This window comes from Dromiciops gliroides, chromosome 2 (assembly GCF_019393635.1).
Source record: "Dromiciops gliroides isolate mDroGli1 chromosome 2, mDroGli1.pri, whole genome shotgun sequence".
Classification (NCBI taxonomy): domain Eukaryota; kingdom Metazoa; phylum Chordata; class Mammalia; order Microbiotheria; family Microbiotheriidae; genus Dromiciops; species Dromiciops gliroides.
In genome coordinates, this window is record NC_057862.1 from 651,127,272 (window position 1) to 651,148,544 (window position 21,273).

Below are 21,273 nucleotides of genomic sequence, written 5' to 3' on the forward strand. Positions count from 1 at the left end.
ACTGCCTCTCTAGAGTTCTCAAACTCTGAGGAGGGGAGGCAGAGAGAGGAAGGGCTTAGAGACAGACATTTGATTCACCTTGAGCTGAATTCCACCACCATCCTCACTCACTGCCTGTTCCATCAGCCAGAATAGATTTTTCTAGGGTATTTTTTCTCCTGCCTTGTTTTATCCAAAGCCACCTGCGTGAGACTTCCCGCCTCCTCTGCCTTTGCCCTCTTTTCTACCCATGTGAATCTTAGCCATCCTTCAAGCTCTGCCTGAAGCTAACAGAGATTTTCCTCTCTTCTGCTGTGTCTCCTCTGGCCCTTATTTGGGTGTTTAATCACATACTGGCACTTGGATTCACTTTAAAATGCTTACCAGGTCTGTGTTCTCTGCCCCCAGGTTGGTACACTCGGGCTCAGGATGTAGGTCACCATCCCTTGGATCTGACCTTACTTTTGCCACCAGGACGGGCTCCCGTCAGGGCATCGAGATGCACATGTTCAGGGTAGAGACACATCGGGACCTGTCGACTTGGACCCGCGTGCTTGTACAAGGTTGTCACACTGCAGCCGAACTGATCAAGGAGGTCTCACTAGGTATCGCTGATATTTCACTCTCAATAGTAATGAAATGATTGTAGCATTCTTTCCTTCTTTCATCTGAGCACAATGCCATTGTCGCAGAGACCAGTCTTAAGTGTCTGCAGAAATATGTTCTTCTGGTATCACTTCATTAAACTGTCAGCATCTTGGCGGTTTGAAGAGGTGATATTGGAAATAAATCTGGTTTCTCTGCCTCTGGTGACATTTCCCCAAGCTCTGTACATGTTGTTATGCCCGTGGTTAAGCATTTATTGTAAAACCTTGTATTAACAATTTCTTGATATGCCATTATGAATTTCCCATTAGGTACAACTTACTGGGTTACTTTACTGAACATTGAGATTCATTCATCCCTAGGTTGAGGATTTTTAATATAAATGTTGTGTAGGAATTTTTGAAATGGTAACATCTGACAAGCCAGATGGTTGTAGGGACATAAAGAATTCAGAATGTCAGATTAAAAAAAAAGGGGGGGACTCTTCACTTTAGGACTGACTAAAAACATTCCAGTGAACTTTCAAGGTTCTTTGAGGAGAAAAATCAGAAGGATCTGGTACAGTCTGTTTAAGCTCCCTCTAGTGGTTAATTTCAAAGAATGAAAATTTTACATTAAAAAAAATCTTCATTTATGTTTCTGTGAAGGTCTGTTTTTATTAAGTGCTTGCTATGTGCAAAACATGGAGATAAATGCTGGGGATGGAGATTTAAACATCAAGGCAGTCAGTGGGCTGACGACATTCATTATGGGGGAAATAAGACACAGAAGAATTTAGCTATAAGGCCGTTGGGAGGGCCCAAGGGGTCCTAAGGATGTAGCTTTAGGTAAAACAACAGAAGGGGTTTCATTTCAGTAAGTACTTGTCTTGTACTCCCCTTATGCCAGGTAATGTGTTGGGCATAACGTCAGCAGCTCTGACTGCCAACATTACACACTTACACACACACACACACACACACACACACACACACACACACACACACACCAAAACACACACAGACTAGCTCTCATATGTGGCCATGAGGAAACTAGCCTGGCAAACCTGGAAATCCAAAGACCTGCTCTCCCTCCCCCGCTTTGGCACTTAGCAGCCGTGTGATCTGTCAGACAGGGGCTTTTTACTTCTACTGCTCACCACTGCAACGATGAGACAGTATATGTGAAAGTGCTTTGAAAACTACAGAACTGTAACTGAGATTAAGGTCAATATACCAAAGAACCCACTTCACTGTTAGGGAACCTGTCTACGACTTCCAGGCTTAGAGAGCTGCTTGGGGTTTGCCCAAGGTAGCAAAGCAAGTGTGAGATGGGATTTGAACCTTCCCCTTCCTGAACCTGGGTCTAGCCTCTATCCACTTTACAACACTGCCTCTCTACAAAGGGAGCGATTATTCTGGAATGACATGTTTTCGAAAGCCAGAGTTGGGATGCACAGCATCGTATATTCTTTTAACAAGGACCTAAAAATTATTAAGCAGTTTTTCAAAAAAGGAAATAAAATAAGTTTTGTTTCTCCTCTTTAACTTGGTTAAAGTTTACCCTTGAGGAACATTTACGTGTTGGACAAGAGACATACATTTTCCTTTTCCGTAAAAGGAGAGGGTTGAGTAAATGATTTCTAAGGAACCTTTCTGCTGATGGCCTCAGACCCGAGCCTCTGACTAGTCCAGCTATGTGGCTCTAGCCCAGGTTCTTCCCAGTAAGATGCAGATCGGCACCAAAATCTAATGGTAGGAGGTGGTGCCCTTTACGAAAGAAAACTACACAAAAGATCTGGACACACATCCACACATGGCTTTATCCATAAGACTTGGAGAGGTTGAAGACGAAAATTCCTTCTGCCTTGGGAGGTCTAATTTACCTTTCCATTTGGATCTGTTAGTTTAAAATGATGGTGTGGGTTTTGTCCGCTATAGCCTTTTGCTAACTAACCACGTTGGGTTTATTCTTTTCCTCTTCTTCCTCCCTAACAAATCCCCAACTCCAACCAGACCAGCCTCCTTCTGTTCCCTGCCTTTGCCACAACCATCCTACCCCCCCCTTTCCTCTTCTCCCTTCCCGGCCCCCTCAAATGACATCCTCGTTTCTTCTGCCTATCAATCCACATGTTGCCTACAGACCTCCAGGACATCCCCCTTCCTCCCTCCTTCAGTGAGTCCAGTCCCTGCCTTATTGCCTTTCTCTCCTCCCCAACCACTGTCCCCATACTAGGAGACTGCACCAAACATTTCAGTACTCACCCAAACACCCTAACCTCCCGTTTTCTCAATTTACTCATGCCCCATTTCTTCTGCCTCTATCACAATGACACACAGAGGTGGTCGTACCCTTAATCTTGCCATCATCTGCAAATGCACCACCTCTTTCTTCATCAACTATGAAGTTCCCTTACCTGACCACAATCTATTGGTATTCTATTTCTTGCTTCTGCCTTGAAATCTTAAACCCTGCTACTTGTCCACACCATGACCTCCAATCCCTCATGCCCTCAGTTCTTTCCCAAGCCCATCTCCCCTATATTAGCTACCCTCTCCCCCTTTCACCATCTTGATCCCTTGGCGAACCTTCCCCCTCCCCCACATCGTGTCACTGACTGTGCCCTGCCAAGCCCCAGCCTTGGATCACGCCCACCATCTGCTGCACCTGTTCTGACTTGGGTTCACTACAGATTTGTTACACAACCTCAGCTGGGCCCTCACTGCTGCTCAGCAATGCTTCTACACCTGCCTTATCAACTCATTCTCCCACTTTGCACAGCAGCTCTTCCATACTTTCTCGTCCCTCCTGAAGCCTCCCATAGCTACCCCTTAACCCACCCACTCCGCCTCCGCCTCATATTTTGCTGAAAAAATGGAGGCTCTTTCCTAGGCGTGTCCTCTTTGCCTTATCTGGTATCACCAGATGCCTTCTGCCTGTATTTCCTCCTTCACTCCTATCTCACAGGATATTCTCTTCTCTCTTGGTTTCAAGACAGCCTCTCTCTCCTGGTTCTCCTCCTGCCTATCTGACTGCTCGTTCTCTGTCTGCTTTACCTAATCCTCCTTTAGGTCATGCTGAGTAACTATGGATGTTCTACTCCCCCTACACTATTTCATTTGGTGATCTCATGGCCCCCATGGATTCAGTTATCATCTCTTTGTAGATTATTATCAAATCTGCTTATTCTGCCCCTGACCTCTTGTATCACAGCTCTATCTGGGCATCCCAAACTGGATGTCTGTGGCCATCTGAAACCAAACATGTCGAAGACTAAACTCACTTTTCCCCCTAGGCCTCTTCCCCTCCTAACTTACCTCAGTGTGGAGGAAAACACCATCCTCCCAGTGCCCTAAGGAATGGTCCTGGATTTTTCACTGTCTCTCAGCCCCTACCCCCACATCCAAGCTGTCACCTGTCGATTTCACCTTGAAACATCTCTTGAATATTCCCCTTCTCTCCTCTGACACTGCCAGCTTTCTAGTACAGGCCCTCATCTCCTTATGCCTGGATTACTGCCATAGTCCACTGTGGGGTGGTCTGCCTGCCCCAAGTCTCTTCCCCGCTTCAGTCCATCCCCTATTCAGCCACTAAAGTGATTTTCCTAAAGCACCGTTTCACTCCATAAGCTCCAGTGGCCCCTGACTGCTTCCGGGATCCAATATAAAAAAACTGTTTTGTTGGTGTTTGAAGCCCTTCATAACTTATCCTTCTCCCCCCCTTGCCAGTATTCTTACACCCCCCCCCCCCCCGCACACGCACACCCCACCCCACCCTTACAATCCAATGACATTTGCCTCTTTCCTGTTCTTCACACAAGACCTCCAGTCAAACCTTTTCACTGGCTTCTTTCCATCATGCATACGATGCTTTCTCTCTTATCACCACCTCTTGGCTTCCACAGGAAGCCTTTCCCAGCCCCCTGCATTCCAGTGCCTTCTTTCTGTTGATCACTTATCACTTATCCTGTTATAGCTTACTTTGTATATATTTATTTGTATGTTGTCTCCCCTGTTAGACTGTGAGCTCCTTGAGGACAGGGACCGTCTTTTGCCTCTTTTTGTATCCCCAGTTCTTAGTACAGGACCTGACACATAGTATAGTCAGTGCTTAGTAAATGATTGTGGACTGACTGACCTATCATTGTCCTCTGTCTTTCACAGGCCAGTATAAATGGCCTCCTTCCACAAGACCTCTGGCCCCTATCACTATTTTAATATCCTTCCTGTTGCACAGTGCTGCCACTCATTTTGATTCTTTTTATTTTATTTTTTGGCGGGGCAGTGAGGGTCAAGGGAATTGCCCAGGGTCACACAGCTAGTAAGTGTCAAGTGTCTGAGGCTGGATTTGAACTCAGGTCCTATGACTCCAGGGCCGGTGCTCTATCCACTGCACCACCTATCTTCCCCAGTTCATTTTTTAGTATTTTGTATGATATCTGATTTCCCAAGTGAGATTATTCACTTCCTTGAGGCCAGGGACTGCTACACCTGTTTGATACTTCATAATTTTGAACTGGATCATATTTCAAAAAAAAATATGGTAGTCTCTTTTCTGTATCAACAAAGAATTCAGGGACCTAAATGAGGGACTCAGATCCCAAGTAAGCAGTGACTAGTGGAGGTTTGAGAATATGTCACCTTTCTCACTCCAAAGCATCTTCAGTACTTAATAATGCAAAATATAAACCCCTCTAATAGTGCTTTTCTGCCTATTTTCATACAGGTTGCATAATGAATGGCCAGGAAGTAAGACTCACGGTGCATTATGAGAATGGGTTCACGATTTCCAGAGAAGGAGGCGGCCCTGGCAGTGTGTTATATAGATACCCCTTTGAAAAGTTAAAAATGTCTGCTGATGATGGTATCAGAAATCTGTACTTGGATTTTGGTGGTCCTGAGGGAGAGCTGGTAAGCAAGATTGGGAAAGATCATTTTCAAAAATTCTAGCATCTTAAAGAAAATAATGGAGATAGGGTAGGAATGAAGTGAGTATAGCATTGCCAGATGCCAGATTATATTAGGAAGTACTAATCCCAAAACTATTTAGAATTTGTTTTAATAAAAAGTTAGGTGGCGCCATGGGACATAGAGTGCCAGGTCTAGAAGTGAGTTCAAATCTGGCCTCAGACACTTATCAGCTGGGTGACTCTGGTCGTCACTTCACCCTGTTTGCCTCAGTTTCCTCATCAGTAAAATGAGCAGGAAAAGGAAATGGCAAACCACTCTAGTATCTTTGCCCAGAAAACCCCTAATGGGATCATGAGGATTTGGACACAAATGAAAACAAAACAACAAAAAAAAGAAAAATAGCTCAGTGGAACAGAATAGCAAGACCCAGAAGCGACGGAATAGAATGATCTTGAGTTCAGTAAACCTAAGAATATAAACTCTAGAGGTGGAGGTGGGAGGAAGGATTCCTTATTTAATAAGAATTGCTGGGGAAAATGGAAAACATTTTGGGGAATAAACCAGCATCTTAAACTATATAGTATAATAAACTTTAGGTGTATTTGCCTCCTTCATTTAAAAGGTCACATTACTTTAAAAAATACCAAAAGTTGGGGGCAGCTAGGTGGCGCAGTGGATAGAGCACCGGACCTGGAGTCAGGAGTACCTGAGTTCAAATCTGGCCTCAGACACTTCACACTTACTAGCTATGTGACCCTGGGCAAGTCACTTAACCCCAATTGCCTCACACACACACAAAAAAAAAGGTTAGGAAAGATACCTTTCACAGTTCTGACAAAGGGGAAAATTCTTTACCCTAGGGATTAGAGGTGATCATAAAGGTTAAAATAGATAGTTTTAATTGCAGAAAATTAAACAGCTTTTGCACAGACAAAATCAGTTCAGCTAGAATAAGAAAAGAAATTGTCAAGTGTTGGGGAAAAAATCTTCACATCAAATAACTCAGATAGGCTATCCAAACTACATAGGAAATTGACTCAATATGTAAGACCAATAACCACTCCTCAGTTAGCCAGCCGATCATTTTACATTTACATTTATTAGTGATAGGAAAGTGATCAAAGGATACAATGAGTTTATAATGACCATATGAAAAACTGCTTCCAATTACTAAAAGAAATACAAATGAAAACAGCTCACCTACTTTATTTTTGTTTTGTTTAAGTGAGGCAATTGGGGTTAAGTGACTTGCCCAGGGTCACACAGCTAGTAAGTGTTAAGTGTCTGAGGTCGGATTTGAACTCAGGTACTCCTGACTCCAGGGCCGGTGCTCTATCCACAGTGCCACCTAGCCGCCCCAACTCACCTACTTTAAAATGGTAAATTACATGAATAGTCAATGTTGAATGGTTTGTGGGAAGACAGACACCCTTATGTCAAGCTAAACAGAGAAATGAACTTTTCATGTCAAGATTGTTGGAGCCGTGGTGCAGTTTCTTTAGAAAACAGTCTTGCAAGACAAGTCCCTTACTTTTTCATACCCTTTGATCCATTGATTTTATTCCTGGGCAGATACTCCAAGGAGGACAAAGGTAGAATGCCTTTCTTAGCAGCCCTTTCTGTGGTAGCAAAAACGAGACAACAAGGTGAGCTTTTGTCATTCAGGGAATGGCTGAACAAATTGTGGTATAGTAGTAATGGAGTGGAATATACTATTAACTTCATTACCAGGAGGCGAGTAGAATGCTTCTTCTTCCTTTGGACTCATGTTTAAGTTGTTTTTGTTATATAAATTGTTCTTCTAGTTCTGTTCACTTCACTTGTTCATTGGGCCCCCCACTTTCAGAAACTGTTCGTTTCCTCATTTCTTAGGGCATAGCAATATTCCATTATGTTCGTATACACAGTTTGTTTAGCCATTCTTCCATAGGAGTACATTCCCTTCATTTATGATTTTGGGCTACCACAAAAAGAGCTTCTACAACTATTTTTGTACACATAGCTTATTTTCCTCTTTCCTCTTTGGGGAGTATATGCTTGGTGGTTGTAGTATCACTGGGCCAAAGGGAACCATTCATAGTTTTGTAACTTTGGGGACATAATTCCACATTGTTGGACCAGTTATGCATGCTGTGCCTCCACCAACAGAACACATGTACCCATTTTCTCTAAGCCACCCTTTGTCATTTTCATTTTTTGGTTATCTTTGCCAATCTAATGGGTGTGAACTGGAACCTCAAAGTTACTTTAATTTGCATTTCTCTATTAATGATTTGGAGTATTTTTTCACAAAGCTGATTATACTTTGGGTGGCTTCCTTTGAGAACTGCCTACTCTCATGTCTTTTGACTGTTATTTACTGAAAAATGGCTCTTTTATAAATTGATTCTTTATGTATTTTGGAAATGAGACCTTTCTCAGAGAAACTTGCTGCAAAGATTCTTCTCCTTCCCCAATTCGTTGTTTTCTTTCTAATTTTAGTTGTATTGGTTTTGTTGTGCAAAAGATTTTTGATTTTACATAATCACAGTTGTCCATTTTAGCTTCAGCAATACTCTTCATCTCAGGCAGACAGGCTGAAATCCACCAACAAAAACCCCAAGAGATTTTAAATGGCTGTTACAGCCTACCTGCCTCTTTTTCTTTTGTTCTCATTCATGTATTTGAATGCCTATGCTTGTCACTGGGAGTTAAAATGAAATTCAGTGTAAAAAAGTAAAAAGAAAGAAGTCTTTGACAACAGTTTTCCATTGAATGTTGATGCTGGTAGCCCCTTTGAAAAAACAAACCAGAGCCACAGTCGTTGCTCATACTGGCAGTGGAGATTCAGTAATTTAGTTGCCAAGGGAACTCGGCTTTGAATGGAAACAGTCCGAGGGCTGTGCCCACACAGTGTGACATGCTTTCTCATTTGCCTTCTGTCTGTGGAAGGATGAGGAAGCAGAGATGGGCAGGTGGAAGGCCCTGGAGCGACCTGGAGGGATGCTCCGGAAGTAACTGCGCACCTCTGCTCTCATAGGTGCTCAGCTGGCTCTTCCTGCCAAAGTTGGCCCGGTGCTCCAGGCAGAAGCAGTGAGCCCTTGAACCTCAGGGGAAAGATGAGGCTGGGGGCTAGATTTGTGACTTTATTGCTGTAGGAACTCCCAGGTGAGGAAGCGCCCAACATCCATGTAGGCCAGCACCTCTGCAGTTTCTTGTATTAAGGAGCTGCCCAGAGCCCTGCAAGCTAAAGTGAGTTGGCTGCCAAAGGTCAGCCCGGTTTGTAAAAGAAGCAGGATTTGAATTCAGGTTTTCCAGGCCCCAAGCCTAACTCTATTATACCACAATTCCTCTATTACAGAGGAAATAAACTCCCTATTGAGATCAAGTTGTGAAGGGCTCTGGAAGCTAAACAGAGAAATGAACTTTTTAGCCTAGAGTTAATAGGAAGCTGCTGGAGTTTATCGATTAGAGAAGTGACGTGGTTGGGTCAGGGTTTAAGGAAAGTTCTGTTGTGCAGCGTGAATTGGAGTAGTGAGAGACTTGAGGCAGGGAGATCAGTTAGGAGACCATTGCAATGATCTCAGCAAGAGGGAATAAGGGCTTGAATTAAAGTGGCGGCTATTCGGGGCAGCTGGTGGTGCAGGGGCAGCTAGGTAGTGCAGTGGATAAAGCACTGGCCCTGGATTCAGGAAGACCTGAGTTCAAATCTGGCCTCAGACACTTGACACTTACTAGCTTGTGTGACCCTGGGCAAGTCACTTAACCCCCGTTGCCCCACCAAAAGAAAATTTAAAAATTTTTTAAAAAGTAAAGCGACGGCTATTTGAACAGAGAGAAGAGTTGAAATGGAAGAATATTGTGGGGGCAGATCCCGCAAGATCTGGAACCTGACAGGATATGTGGGGTGAGGGAAAAGGAGGAATGAATAATGCCAACGTGACAAATTGGGAGATTGGACAGATGGTGAGGCCTTGGACAGAAATAGGGAAGTTTGGAGGAGGAAGAGGGGGAGAGTTTGAGGGGAAAGAAGTTCAGTTTTGGACATGTTAAGTTGGAGATGTCTCTGGGACCTACATCCATTTTGAAATGTCTAAAAGGGAACTGGCGATGTGGCATAACATGTAAGCTTGGGAGAGGGTAGGGGTGTGTGTGTGTGTGTGTGTGTGTGTGTGTGTGATTAGCAGCAATAGAGATGGTAACTAAACTCACAGCAATGGTAAAGGTACTAGAGAAGAAGAGCTAAGGACAGAATCTTGGTGATGCCCTCAGTTGTGGAGCATGATAGGAATGATGAGCCAGTGAAGGAGACTGAGGGGAGCTAGAGCAGAGAGAAGAAAGTGCCCAGGAGAGGAGAACAGTCAGTAGGGTCACATGTACCAACAGTGTCAGGAAGGACAAGTCTCAAGAAAAGACCATCACATTTGCCTATGGCAGAACCTTTGGTGACAGATGAAAGCCTTATCAGTTGGGTGGTGAGTTTGGAAGCTAGATTGCCAAGGACTGGGGAGCAAACCAAAGGAGAGGAACTAAAAGCTGGGTGTGTGGACAGCTTTTTCAAGAAGTTTGGATTGAGTAAGGGAAGGGAGATCTAGGATGAGAGACTGAAGGCACGGTCGAGTTTAGTGAAGATTTTTTTTTTCTTTTTCTTCTTTTTTTCTCTTTTTCTTTTTCTTTTTCTTGCAGGGCAATGAGGGTTAAGTGACTTGCCCAGGGTCACACAGCTAGCAAGTGTCAAGTGTCTGAGACCAAATTTGAACTCTGGTCCTCCTGAATCCAGGGCTGGTGCTTTATCCACTGCGCCACCTAGCTGCCCTCTAGTGAAGATTTCTAAAGACTTGGGCATGTTTGAATGCAGTAGGAGCGGAGCCAGTGGATGGGAAGAGGTGGAAGATGAAAAGGGGAGCAGGAAGGGGCTGGAGAATGTAAGGGGCTAGAGAAAGCAGGAGGGGATAGGATCGAGGGGCAGCCTTGGAGAGGGAAGGGTCCCCTTTTTGTCAGAAACTAAGGGAGAAATACTGTAGCTGTAGAAACTGTTCTTCTAGTTCTGCTCCCTTCAGTCTGTATCTGTTCATAGAAGTCTTCCCAGTTTCCAATGAAACTGTACATTTCATCATTTCTAATGACACCAAAATATTCCATTATATTTATATCCCATAATCTTCTGGTTAGCCATTCCCCAATAGCGGGGGCACCCTTAGTTTCCAGTTCTGAATACTATAAAAACAGGTGCAATAAATACTTTTGTACATATCCACCCCAAAACTTGCTTCATTTAAATTTACTGTGGTTCTTAAGTAAAATAAATGTGATGGGGCAGCTAGGTTGTGGAAATTTATTTTGATTTGGGGACCCTACCTTTGAGCTGAGATTAAAAAGCCTTAGGCCCTCAGGGCCTTTTCTGTGTGAAGTGCTGGTGCCCCTCCCCCTCGCTTCAGCTGAGTGAAAAAGCCCAGTGGGCTGTACAAGAAGCCAGGTCAGATAGCTGGGGCTCCCTCCACCCTGAGAGGATCTGAGAGATCCCGGGCTCGTCCAGGCCGGCTCTGGTGTAGCTGGTGCTGAGGTCCCAGGGGCACAGCAGGGGCACGGCCCCTGGAGCCCTGGGTGTGGTACTCACGAGACACCTGAGCTTCCCCTCAGCCCTGGCTGGCATATTAGCTTGGTGTGTGTAGGAGGCACAAAAAGCCCCGAGATTTGAGTGGAGAGAAGAAAGATATTTTATAGACCTGGGAGTTAGATGGGAAAGGGGAACGAACAAGATTAGAAGAACAGAGAGAAGGCCAAAGGACGAGATAAGGGGACTGGCAGACAAGATTAAGAGGGGGCTGACGAGATTAAGAGAGCAGAAAGGCGGGAGTACTAAGAGACAGGGAAGGAAAGGGAGGCCTAAGGACAAGATAGAGGGGCCAGCAGACAAGATTAAGGGAACGGAGAAGGATGCAGGGGAAGGCTAAAGGACTAGAAGCAAGGAAGAGGCCAGAAGGTTAAGAGGTTGGAGAGGAATGGACAGAAAGGGGCTACAAGGAGAAACCGGAGACTAGAGGTGCTGGAAGGAGGCCAGAAGATTAAGAGGAAAGTTAGTGAAAGTAGCTGAGCAGTGAAAGTGGAACATACCCTAAGGCAAGAGGCTGCAACTGTCCTTGTATTAAAAAAGTTCTAGGAGCAAAAGGTAGAAAGAGCAGCGGCAAAGCAGTCAGGTTGTACATTTTATTTCCCTGTATTTTTATGTTTAAATAGTATCTCATAAATAAATTCTGCTTTGATTATCTAGTTAAGAGGCTTCTTAATCCTTTGCTTATCAATTTTGGGAGTGGAGCAGTGTGGTGGAACTTTATAAATGGCCCACATTAAATTAACAGCAGTCAGATAGCCAGTTAGTCAAAAGTCCCCAGATTAGTCCTCCACAGATTAGGACCCCCCCAAATTAGCCAAAATAGTTCAAAATATTTCTACATTTGAATGGTGACTGTGGCAGGACTTACAGCCCAATTATAATTTTTCTAAACTTATAATTTTTCATATATTTATAATTTTTATAAGTCCAATTATATATTGTTTCAAATTAGATTAGATTATTAATAATTAATTTTTTTACAAGGTGGTACACCAGCCCTGGATTCAGGAGGACCTGAGTTCAAATGCAACCTCAGATACTTAACACTTAACTAGCCGTGTGACCCTGGGCAAGCCACTTAATCCCAACTGCCTCACCAAAAATAAAATAAAATAAATATGAAGACTGTTAGTAGCCTCAGAAAATTCACGGTATTCTTTACTTATCTCTCTATAATAAAAGTCACCTGTCCCCAATTTGTCCCCAAAATTAAAAGGGACAAAGAGTCCATAATTGGAAAAAATCACATATCATTGGGTCCATCCTTACCTGGGTAAAATTCCATATGGGCAAAAAAATTCTGTAAACTTTTGTTAAGCAAAGCATTGTGGTAGGTGCTAGGAATAGAAGAATGAGAAAAGGTGTGGTCCTTGTCCCAGAGAGCTTATATCTCTTGTGAGAATATTTTACACACCCACACGTAAGTGGAGGAAGCATGTGATGAGACTGAAATGACCTTCAGACAAAATACAGTAGGAGATTTTGAGGAGAGAGGAGACACTTTTTTCCAGGGGCCTTTGAGCTGACTGCTGATGAGAGAGGGGCCCTTGAATCGCTGGTGCAAGGGGCTGGGGGTGGGTGGGCAGGGTCTTACCATAAAGCTGACTTTCCATCTGAGGGGACTGATTGACTTGTGTGCTCTCCACACAGACCATGGACCTGCACTCATGCCCCAAGCCAATCGTTTTTGTGCTGCACACCTTCTTGTCGGCCAAAGTCACGCGCATGGGCCTGCTGGTTTGAGCCCAAGGCCACCGAGCATCCCAAGGAGCACCCCCACCTCAGAAGAAAACAGTTAAGCACAAAAGAAAGCTGCTGCTTTTGCTCTCTCCTACAGCATCAGTGCCTTGACAAGGACCTGCAGTCACTGCTAACCCAAAACTGTGTTCAAAGAACAGCCTGTGATGATGAGCCACCACATGCAGGAATTCCAGCGTCCTCCCTGAAGTCCCTGGGGACAGGGAGGCATGACTTTGTGACTGTAGAATGAGGAGCTATTTTCTGTATATTCTCTGTGTTCATCATCTGTTTATGTTCGTCTCTCTTCTCCCATGATGGGGTGGGGGCGTGCTTCTACTTTCCAAATATGAGCAAATAGTGGAGAGACATTTCCCTTCTTCCCAGTTCCCTGGGCTTGATTTGGTGCCCAGCCTAGCCCCAACATGTGTGCTTGACAATTCTCCCCACCTTTCCCTTGCTAGCTGGCTGTTGGCTTTGTGGCCACTTCAGGGGTTTCCTGAGCTTTGGCAGGAGTTGGCCATCGCCTTTTATTGTGTGAAGCCTCAGTTGTCTCTCTGACATCATGCTATTGCTTCATCCCCATCACTGCCATCATCACCCAATTTACCAAATTTTACCACTTGAAAGTGTTTACTTTATAGCATAAAACCTGTGAAATGTCGATTTAGTTCGCCATATATTTTTAACCAGCACCTAGCAGAAAGAATATTGGAGACCAGGGTATATTCCAAGGAAATATCTACTCATTTTCGTTTGGGATTTTTTTCCCTAATTAATGTTTTTGGAAGGAACCAGAGGATATCATGGTATGAGACTGATTTTAAAAGAAAGTCCTTATTTTATACCAAGCCATTTTTTAATGGCTTACCAAATGTGCCTTTGGTCAAGGTGGGTCAGATGTAGTTGAATATCACAACCTCTATTTAAGTAAGGTGATCTCAGTTTAAAAGAATGTTTCTTGAAGGGGAGCCTCCATAGCTGCCATCCTGTTTCCAGAGTGAACTTTGGAAGAACAATCAGCCCCATTTGCACAAGTGCTCTCAGCAATCCCATGAGGCCATCTGATCCCAATGAAGGCCCTGCAATATATGGGCTGCTTCCTCCCCCTCAGAGGGATAGGGAACAAAACCATTCATCTGTAGCAATGTCAAGGCCCAGTTCGGCCTCAGAGCCTGGCAGATTTGCAGTGAGGCTGTAGATCGGGCCTCTGGCATTCTCAAAGTATTCTTGACATTACTCCAAGGAAATGGAACAAGCAAGGTGGCTGGGTTGGTGGCACTGTAAGTCCTTCTCTTCCCCTAATCTCAACAAGGCTACGTTTATGGAAGGTGGTTCAGAACAGAGAATGGGCGCCATTTGAGTGACAACTAACAGTCATCCTGAATCTGAAAGGAGAGCCACGGCAGAGGCTCACAACCGGCCTGGGCGCTGACTCTGGCAGACTGACTTACCTGAAATCACCGACCCCTTCAGAAAGAGTAGCTCTGCAATCAGCGAGCCAGGCCTGCAGGTTCTCGTTGGAAGGAAGGCTCCCTCCTTTCATCAGGGAAGTGTCCCCTGAAGGATCCCAGGAGTGGGATCTTTTGAAAAGGTTATGAAGAAGACCGGGCACACATACAGGGGAGGGTGAGTGGTGACCTCTTGAGCCAGCACAGGCCAGCTCCTTCCCTGGACCACTGCCCTACCCCTGTCTGTGAGCTGGCTCTGCTCTTGCACAATTCTCATGATAGGAATGAGGAAGGTGCCCTTGTTCTTCTGTCCAAGATTCATGGAATTTCTGGAGGCTAGACCTAAGTCGTCCTTCCTACTTGAACTGCAGGGACACAAATCTAAAGGTAACATAGAGTTATGTATAGAATTTGTTATTTTCAGTATCCACAGACTCATTTTAAAATTGGGACTTACAGGTTAGTTGGTCTTTTCAATAGCTTTTCCATCTCAAATCCAATTTGAATTTTGATACTAAAAGTCTTGATAGCTGGGGGCAGTCAAGAGCCAAGGAACTTTTTTTAAAAGAATGCTTGAACCCCGGGTCATATCTTAAAGCAGAATCCCAGCATTCGATACAGTTGAATCTACAAGCTTGGCTTGACAGGAGCTGTCAAATCTCTGCACAATCTGAATATCATTATGTTAGACTCCTGTTTTCCAAAGCGAACAGAAGTTTAACTCCGCAGTCTGAAATTTCCCCAACAAAGTCCTTAGATTCCTGCTTTGCTGTGGATATTTTTATGTATTCTTGTTTTTTAAAAAATGCCTGAGCCAACAAGAAATACAATAATGGGAACGTCTGGAAACCACCCTATTCATCCTTCTTCACAAGAAGATTTTGTACAGGGTAAAATGTAAGTGAGAATAAGAAAAGCCATCCCTCGTCCGTCCTTCGCTAAGCTGGGATCAGCCCAGTTTGGGCTGCTCAGGCATAAAAGCATCAAAGACCAAAGGGTCTTGATTAGATCTTTGCACCTTGAAACAGAAATGGAACAGAATGGAATGGAAGCCCAGCCCACAAGATGCCAGCCACTCTGGGAAGCCCTTAGGCAGCACCCATTAGACACTCTTGGAGTCATCCATCCAATCATGGGTGACCAGGGTTTGGTTGGTGAGATCCCTGGCCCACATGGAGTGCTTTATGAAGGGACGGTCTGGATAAATATGTCTCTAAGCTCACCAAATATGGCAGATTGTTTGAAAAGAAGGTGTTGTCTTATGCCTCTGACCTCATCATTTTTCATGAGGAGATTTGTGAAAGTACTCAGTGTTCTCCATGGGCAGAGCTTAAAGGGAACCATGGGCATCGGAGACTTCTTGTTCATACTCCTATGCAAGCTGGGGTTGGGGGGTACTGGAGATTTCCTGTTCCATATCTCCACCCCACCCCCACCCCCATTCATGCGATTGAGTTCATAAGCCACTGGTTGGTGAGAGGGTCTGCTCTTTTCCTTCTGTAATCCTTCCTTTCTCTTTTTCCTCCATTCCCCTCTGTCCTCACTCTGACATCTTAAAAAGAAAAAAACCTGAAAGGTAGGAACATCTATCTTTTTGTAAAAGGAAAACCTTTCCATACAAGGTCATAAAGTAGAACTCAATCTGAAATTAGTTTAAAATCTAGCATTATATAGATAAGTATTTTTTCTTTCATGTATGTTTATGCAGTTATTTATTAGAATAATTATAATTGTAATCCTATGTAACTACCCAGTAGACCCCAGAAATGTGAGGTCAAATGCTGGCTATGTGCACATATTCAGAATATTCTAAAGGCCATTCAAATCTTCAAAAGCCATCTTTGAGCACTTTTTAAACAAGGGATATCTTATTGATTCATATTATCTGCACTCTCAATAACTTTATAATTCCAAAAACTTACTGCATAGGCAGGAAGTAGAGCTATGGAATTCCTTGTTTGTTACATTTCTATTAAAAATATATATGTACCTTTAAATTGCAAATAGTTAAAAATGTTACTGGCTATTCGTGTCTCTAAATTAACTCTGTAAGGTATATGCTAGTAGCATAAATCTTACCTACTATTTAAATTTGCACTTAGCTGCCAAATCATAAAGTTTTCATCAATTATTTTTAAAAATTAAAAATCCATGTGGAGAATTAATAAGATTGTATTTCTCTCAAAAAAAAACTTTTGCTAGATACGGTTTTCATTGACAAGGTGTGAGTACATTTGAGAAAAGGTCTGATGGGGTTTTTTTCCTCATAAAAACCTTCAGATCCTAGGGTATAATTTATATGCATGTTAGTTATATCATATTTCCAAAAATGAGACACACACAGTCCCTGTTCATGTTTTTCTTTGACCTGCAAACTACCTTGTAAGCTGCTATGCAAGTTATCTTCAAAGCCCTGCCTGCTTAAAGGGTTAAACATTCTTTAGGCTCCGGGGAAGACATGTAGACTTACGCACTTTCTCTGTGTTGGGTTTTTTTTTTTTAATTTCTTAAATCTTAGTTCTGATACTTAAGCTGAATTATGTTAATATCTTAAGTTTGGTGGCTATAAACTTGATTTGAGATCACTTTTAAACCTAACAGTATAAATGTCCAGCGTATTCGTTTATGTTGCTGCCAATGCTGAATGAAACTGCAATTGATCTGTCAAGTAGGAAAGCCAAAGGTTGCTATTGAATCCTGTGTTATTAAATGAAAAGTGAAACGCCAAAACTCTTTGGTTCTGAAGCTGCTTGCATCGGAGGAATTCTCATTTCTATAAAACGAGGACTTCTTTAGAACATAGGACTCTTCTTAAACTCTAGATTAGGTTAGACATGACTCAGTGCCCTACTGCAGATTGCTCTTTGACAAGACCTCATACGCAATCAGTGAAGTCTGGAGTATTTTTCAGTTAAATCTAGATGATATTTGTTTCTCCTCCCCGCCCCCCTCCAATTTAGGAAATACAAGAATATATCATTCTCTGTCCCCATTTTAGTTAGTGCAGTCTTTTGCCTGGTAGCCTAGAACTAAGTCCATCAAAGTTTTACTTCCAGTGGGTGGTTTGAGATGCTAATAGATATTTTGAAAACCACACAGTTCCTAAAAGTCCACATTGCCAAGCTCTTAGCCAGCACTTGGGTTGATAAACACGTGTAAAATGATTACACTGCCGTCATAACCACTTGATGCTGGAAGGGTCTTATAAGTGATGCATGAATTTGAGTGACTTGTCCTAACAATGTTGGGAGATTTATTTTGTGTAGACAATGCGTTAGAGGAGCTGCTCTGAAGTCCTTTCCCACCAAAGTTTGAATTGGCTTTTGCTAGTGGTGACACAAGTTCATTTGCTTACGCCAAGTGGGTCTGTGCCCATATTGCAACATCTCAGAGTTGGAGGGTTCCTCTGACATCCAGCCTTGGCCGTACCTGACCAAAAAGCCCCTCTGCAACACACCCAACAAGTGGCTGCCCTGTCTTTTTGCCTAAGAACCTTTTAATGAAGCAGAACGAATGCCTCCTGAGACTGTCCTTTCAGCTCCTGGAGAGTATTATCTTGTTTCGAGCCTCAACTTGCCTCTTGGCAAATTTTACCTGTTGTTTCTGTTCCTTCTTCCCCACGAAAGCCCTCTTTCAGGTATTGAAAGTTAGCTGTTAGCTGTTTCCCCTAAGTCTTCCTTTCTGGGCTGAGCTTTCCCGATTCCTTCACAGATCCTCTCATAGCACGATGTCAAGGCCAGTCATCCAAGCTGCACTCCCCTGGGTGTTCTTCCTTTTATCCATGTCACCCACAGCTGAATGGACACCACATGGTCTGCTGGAGCCAGGACACTGGAGGGGTGGGCACTTAGCCCTTCCTTACTCTCCCAGTGCAGCCCAAGATCACGTTAGTGGTGGTGTGACTGCTGTCTCACCCAGGCTACTGTAGCAGGGTGTTGACTCTCATTGGGCTTCTCTAAAGGCCACTAGATTTCCCTAGGCCTTTTTTCAAACAAATTTCTCTCTAACCATACTTTTCCTCATTTCATACTTTGGAAGCTGATTTTTTGAACCCAAGTGAAATCCTTTATACTTATTCACAAAAGTTATTGATATGCTTTAGCTTTTAAGAACTATTTTTAGATGTGATGTTTTTTATTTCAGAATTGGTGAAATTTAACTTCTGGTAATCTCTCCAACAGTGCCCTGCCCTGCTCACAAATTTCTCGAGTGAATGAACTTGTATTTTTTCTTTCCATCTGTCCTGTTTTTCATGTCATGATTACATGTGCCTTTTTACAGATAACATCTGGTGCTTGCTGTCTAAAGAACATAGGTACCAGCCATGTATCCTATGAAATATAACCTGTCTAAAAGTGTTTTGGATAAAACTAGATAGAGCTTATACTGTAGTGAGAAAGAACACTCATTCACAGAGCATTTAAGTGCCTACAATTCACAAAACTGCATTTGGTGCTTTGGGGCTTTGAAAGAAGCCAGACTTGTTGACAAATCGAGTTCCTGCCCAGCTAAATCATGCCTTCTCTTATGCAGTAGGTTATAAAGGACTTCACCTCAGATTTTTACCAAAGTGTTTTTTCCATTTTTACTTAATTGGGTATGCCGGTAAACCAGACCAAAAGGCCTGGGCTTTGACAGGAGACTGTGCCATGAAAATGAGGGTGACAGACTGAGCACTTTAAAGGAAATCTCATATGACATTAAATATGCGGGAGGAAAAACCTGCAGGAAGGTAGCAAATTCCCATCCAATGGTGGGCTTGTAGCAGAAGTTGGAGAATCACTCTTCGGAGTCTTTGGAGAGGGGATTCAGGACTTGGAGAGCTACTGTTATTAGGTGACTTCTGGGGTTCCTTTCCAGCTCTAAGCTAGTATAAATTAGTTTTTTCTTTCCCACTGGAAGGAAGAAGGAAAAGCTTGGCCTGACATGTTATAAAATTTCATCTAAATAAGATACGATCAAACAAAGCAAGCTCTGTTGTTCTGAGTAAAGAACTGTGAACATGGAAGAGATGGGGACAGAAGAGGAGGTTCTTTTAGTTACATAGGGCAGAAATAAATATGATTACTTTTTGTTCCACCCATCAACTTTTTCTCTAAGTGGTGCTGTTACATAAATTCCCCAATGGACATCCCTTTCAATAGCTTCTTATTTGCATGGTAAAATGCTTCCTTAGCGATTGATCAAAATGAAGAAAGACACTGGGAAACTTAGAGAAATGTACTTTTTTTTTCAAGCAACTGCTGGAGACATGGTCCCAGAACTTGGAATGTACTTAAGACAAGAGAAATTGTTTTAATTTATCAAAAACGTTCATCCAACCAAAGCCCTTTCCTGTACAAAATGCCTTATTGAGTTACAAGTAGGTTTTTCCTCCAACCTCACAATATAAATCAAGTTTTTAAATGAATGAGCCTCAGGTGTATTCAGTAAAAATATTCCTGTTCTCACTATAGCACGGGAAATTCACCGTAACTAACCCTTTGTTTTCAGGTATGCTGGAACTATACACAAAAGTTGACCATTGCTTCAGTGTCTTGTTCCTTACTAGATGCGCCTCCTTGGCGATCCTCGGTGTTCTCCATTATATATAATTGGGATCTGTTTATTTAGATGTCTGCAACCCATAGCCTGGGAAACATATCATTTATCCATTTTTTGTTTAAATGGATTCAGTTACACTTTTTACCTTTATGTAGTTACCCTACCAGAAGGCAGGAGTATGGATATTTTTAAATTGTGTTTCCCATTTAGCATCACTGCTCACTCAGCTGTTGTTTCCCTTAGCAAATCTGCCCTTTGCAAAGAGGCATTTGGGAATTCTTGCTGTAATAAATGGTACCAGTGTTAAGTTTACACAATGAATACAGCATGACAAGCAACAGCTACTCCTTTTGGTACCATCGGACTTTGGGGAAACAACTCTGGGGTAGTGTAAAACCACTACCCAAAATGACCTGTTTTGGCGCACATCTGTGCAAATTCTGTCTCCTCCCCTCTTTTTTTTTTTTTTCTCCTTCCCTCTTCTCCCTCTCTCCCCTCCACTCCCCCCCCCATATTGTTCCTGGTGATTTTTAAATATTAAGACTTAGAAGACTAATAATACTGCTAGGAAGAATCAAAAGTATATCCTTTTTAAACTACTTTATAAAGCTCTGCTCTGTAAGACTTCTTTCCTCTTATTTTGGATCTTCTGGCTTGTCTAGGCTACCAAATCAAAATATTCATGTAAAACAGGGCAGTATTGTGTTCTTAACAATCAATCCCAGGAAAAGCTTTATATGTACACTATAAATATGCATACATAGACAACACTTTCCTTGAGTTGCATATTAATTATATAGCATTGTACATTACAATGAAAATGTGTGACTTAAGGGCAATATATATATATATAAGTACATATATACCTTTGTAACCTTTATATTGTAAATAATAAAAAGTTTTGCTTTTAGATGTGGTTGTTTTTACCTTCAGCGTTTCCTGTTACAAGATATCTGTTCAAATGATTACCTGCCTCAAATGCCAGTTATAAATAGATTGAGAGCAACCACATGTTCCCAGTTAGAGTTTTAATGAGCTAATGAGTTCTTGGCCTGGTTGTACGGCTCACTTCCTGAGGATAGAACCTAAAGCATTTGATCCATCTGGACCTCTTGTTTTCATGGGAGTGGGGGGGGGGATAGTTTATTTTTCAGAATTGTTAAAAAGGAGAGTTGAAAATCCATGTCAGTTATTTACTTTGAACATTATCCTCAATAACTGTTGTAATCCAGGCTTGCTTCCTCCCATCCTTAGGTGGATGTGTGCTTGAGAAATGCACTAGCCTTAGTTTATTATAATTAACACAGGCAATTAACAAGGCAGATATGCAGGCAAATCAAAATCCTGAAATACAGTAAGATGGTAAGTGCATAAAATTGACATTGCAGAACCACCGAAGTAGGGGGCAATGTCATTTAATAACCAGCTTCCCCAGTAATATTAGGTATTTTGATAGTGCTCTTTGACAGGCCAT

The 21,273-nt window shown here is 42.7% G+C and overlaps 1 protein-coding gene across 1 annotated transcript in view; it reads left to right on the forward strand.

Moving 5' to 3' along the window:
• The window catches only part of SNTB2 (syntrophin beta 2), a 122,017-nt gene extending 101,308 nt beyond the window's left edge, over nucleotides 1–20,709 (forward strand). The window contains exons 5-7 of the mRNA XM_043981133.1: nucleotides 388–584; nucleotides 5,290–5,474; nucleotides 12,718–20,709. Coding sequence (XP_043837068.1) covers nucleotides 388–584; nucleotides 5,290–5,474; nucleotides 12,718–12,810 — 475 coding nt within the window. The 3' untranslated portion in view covers nucleotides 12,811–20,709. The remainder of the gene's footprint in view (nucleotides 1–387; nucleotides 585–5,289; nucleotides 5,475–12,717) is intronic.
• Nucleotides 20,710–21,273: the final 564 nt, after the last annotated feature.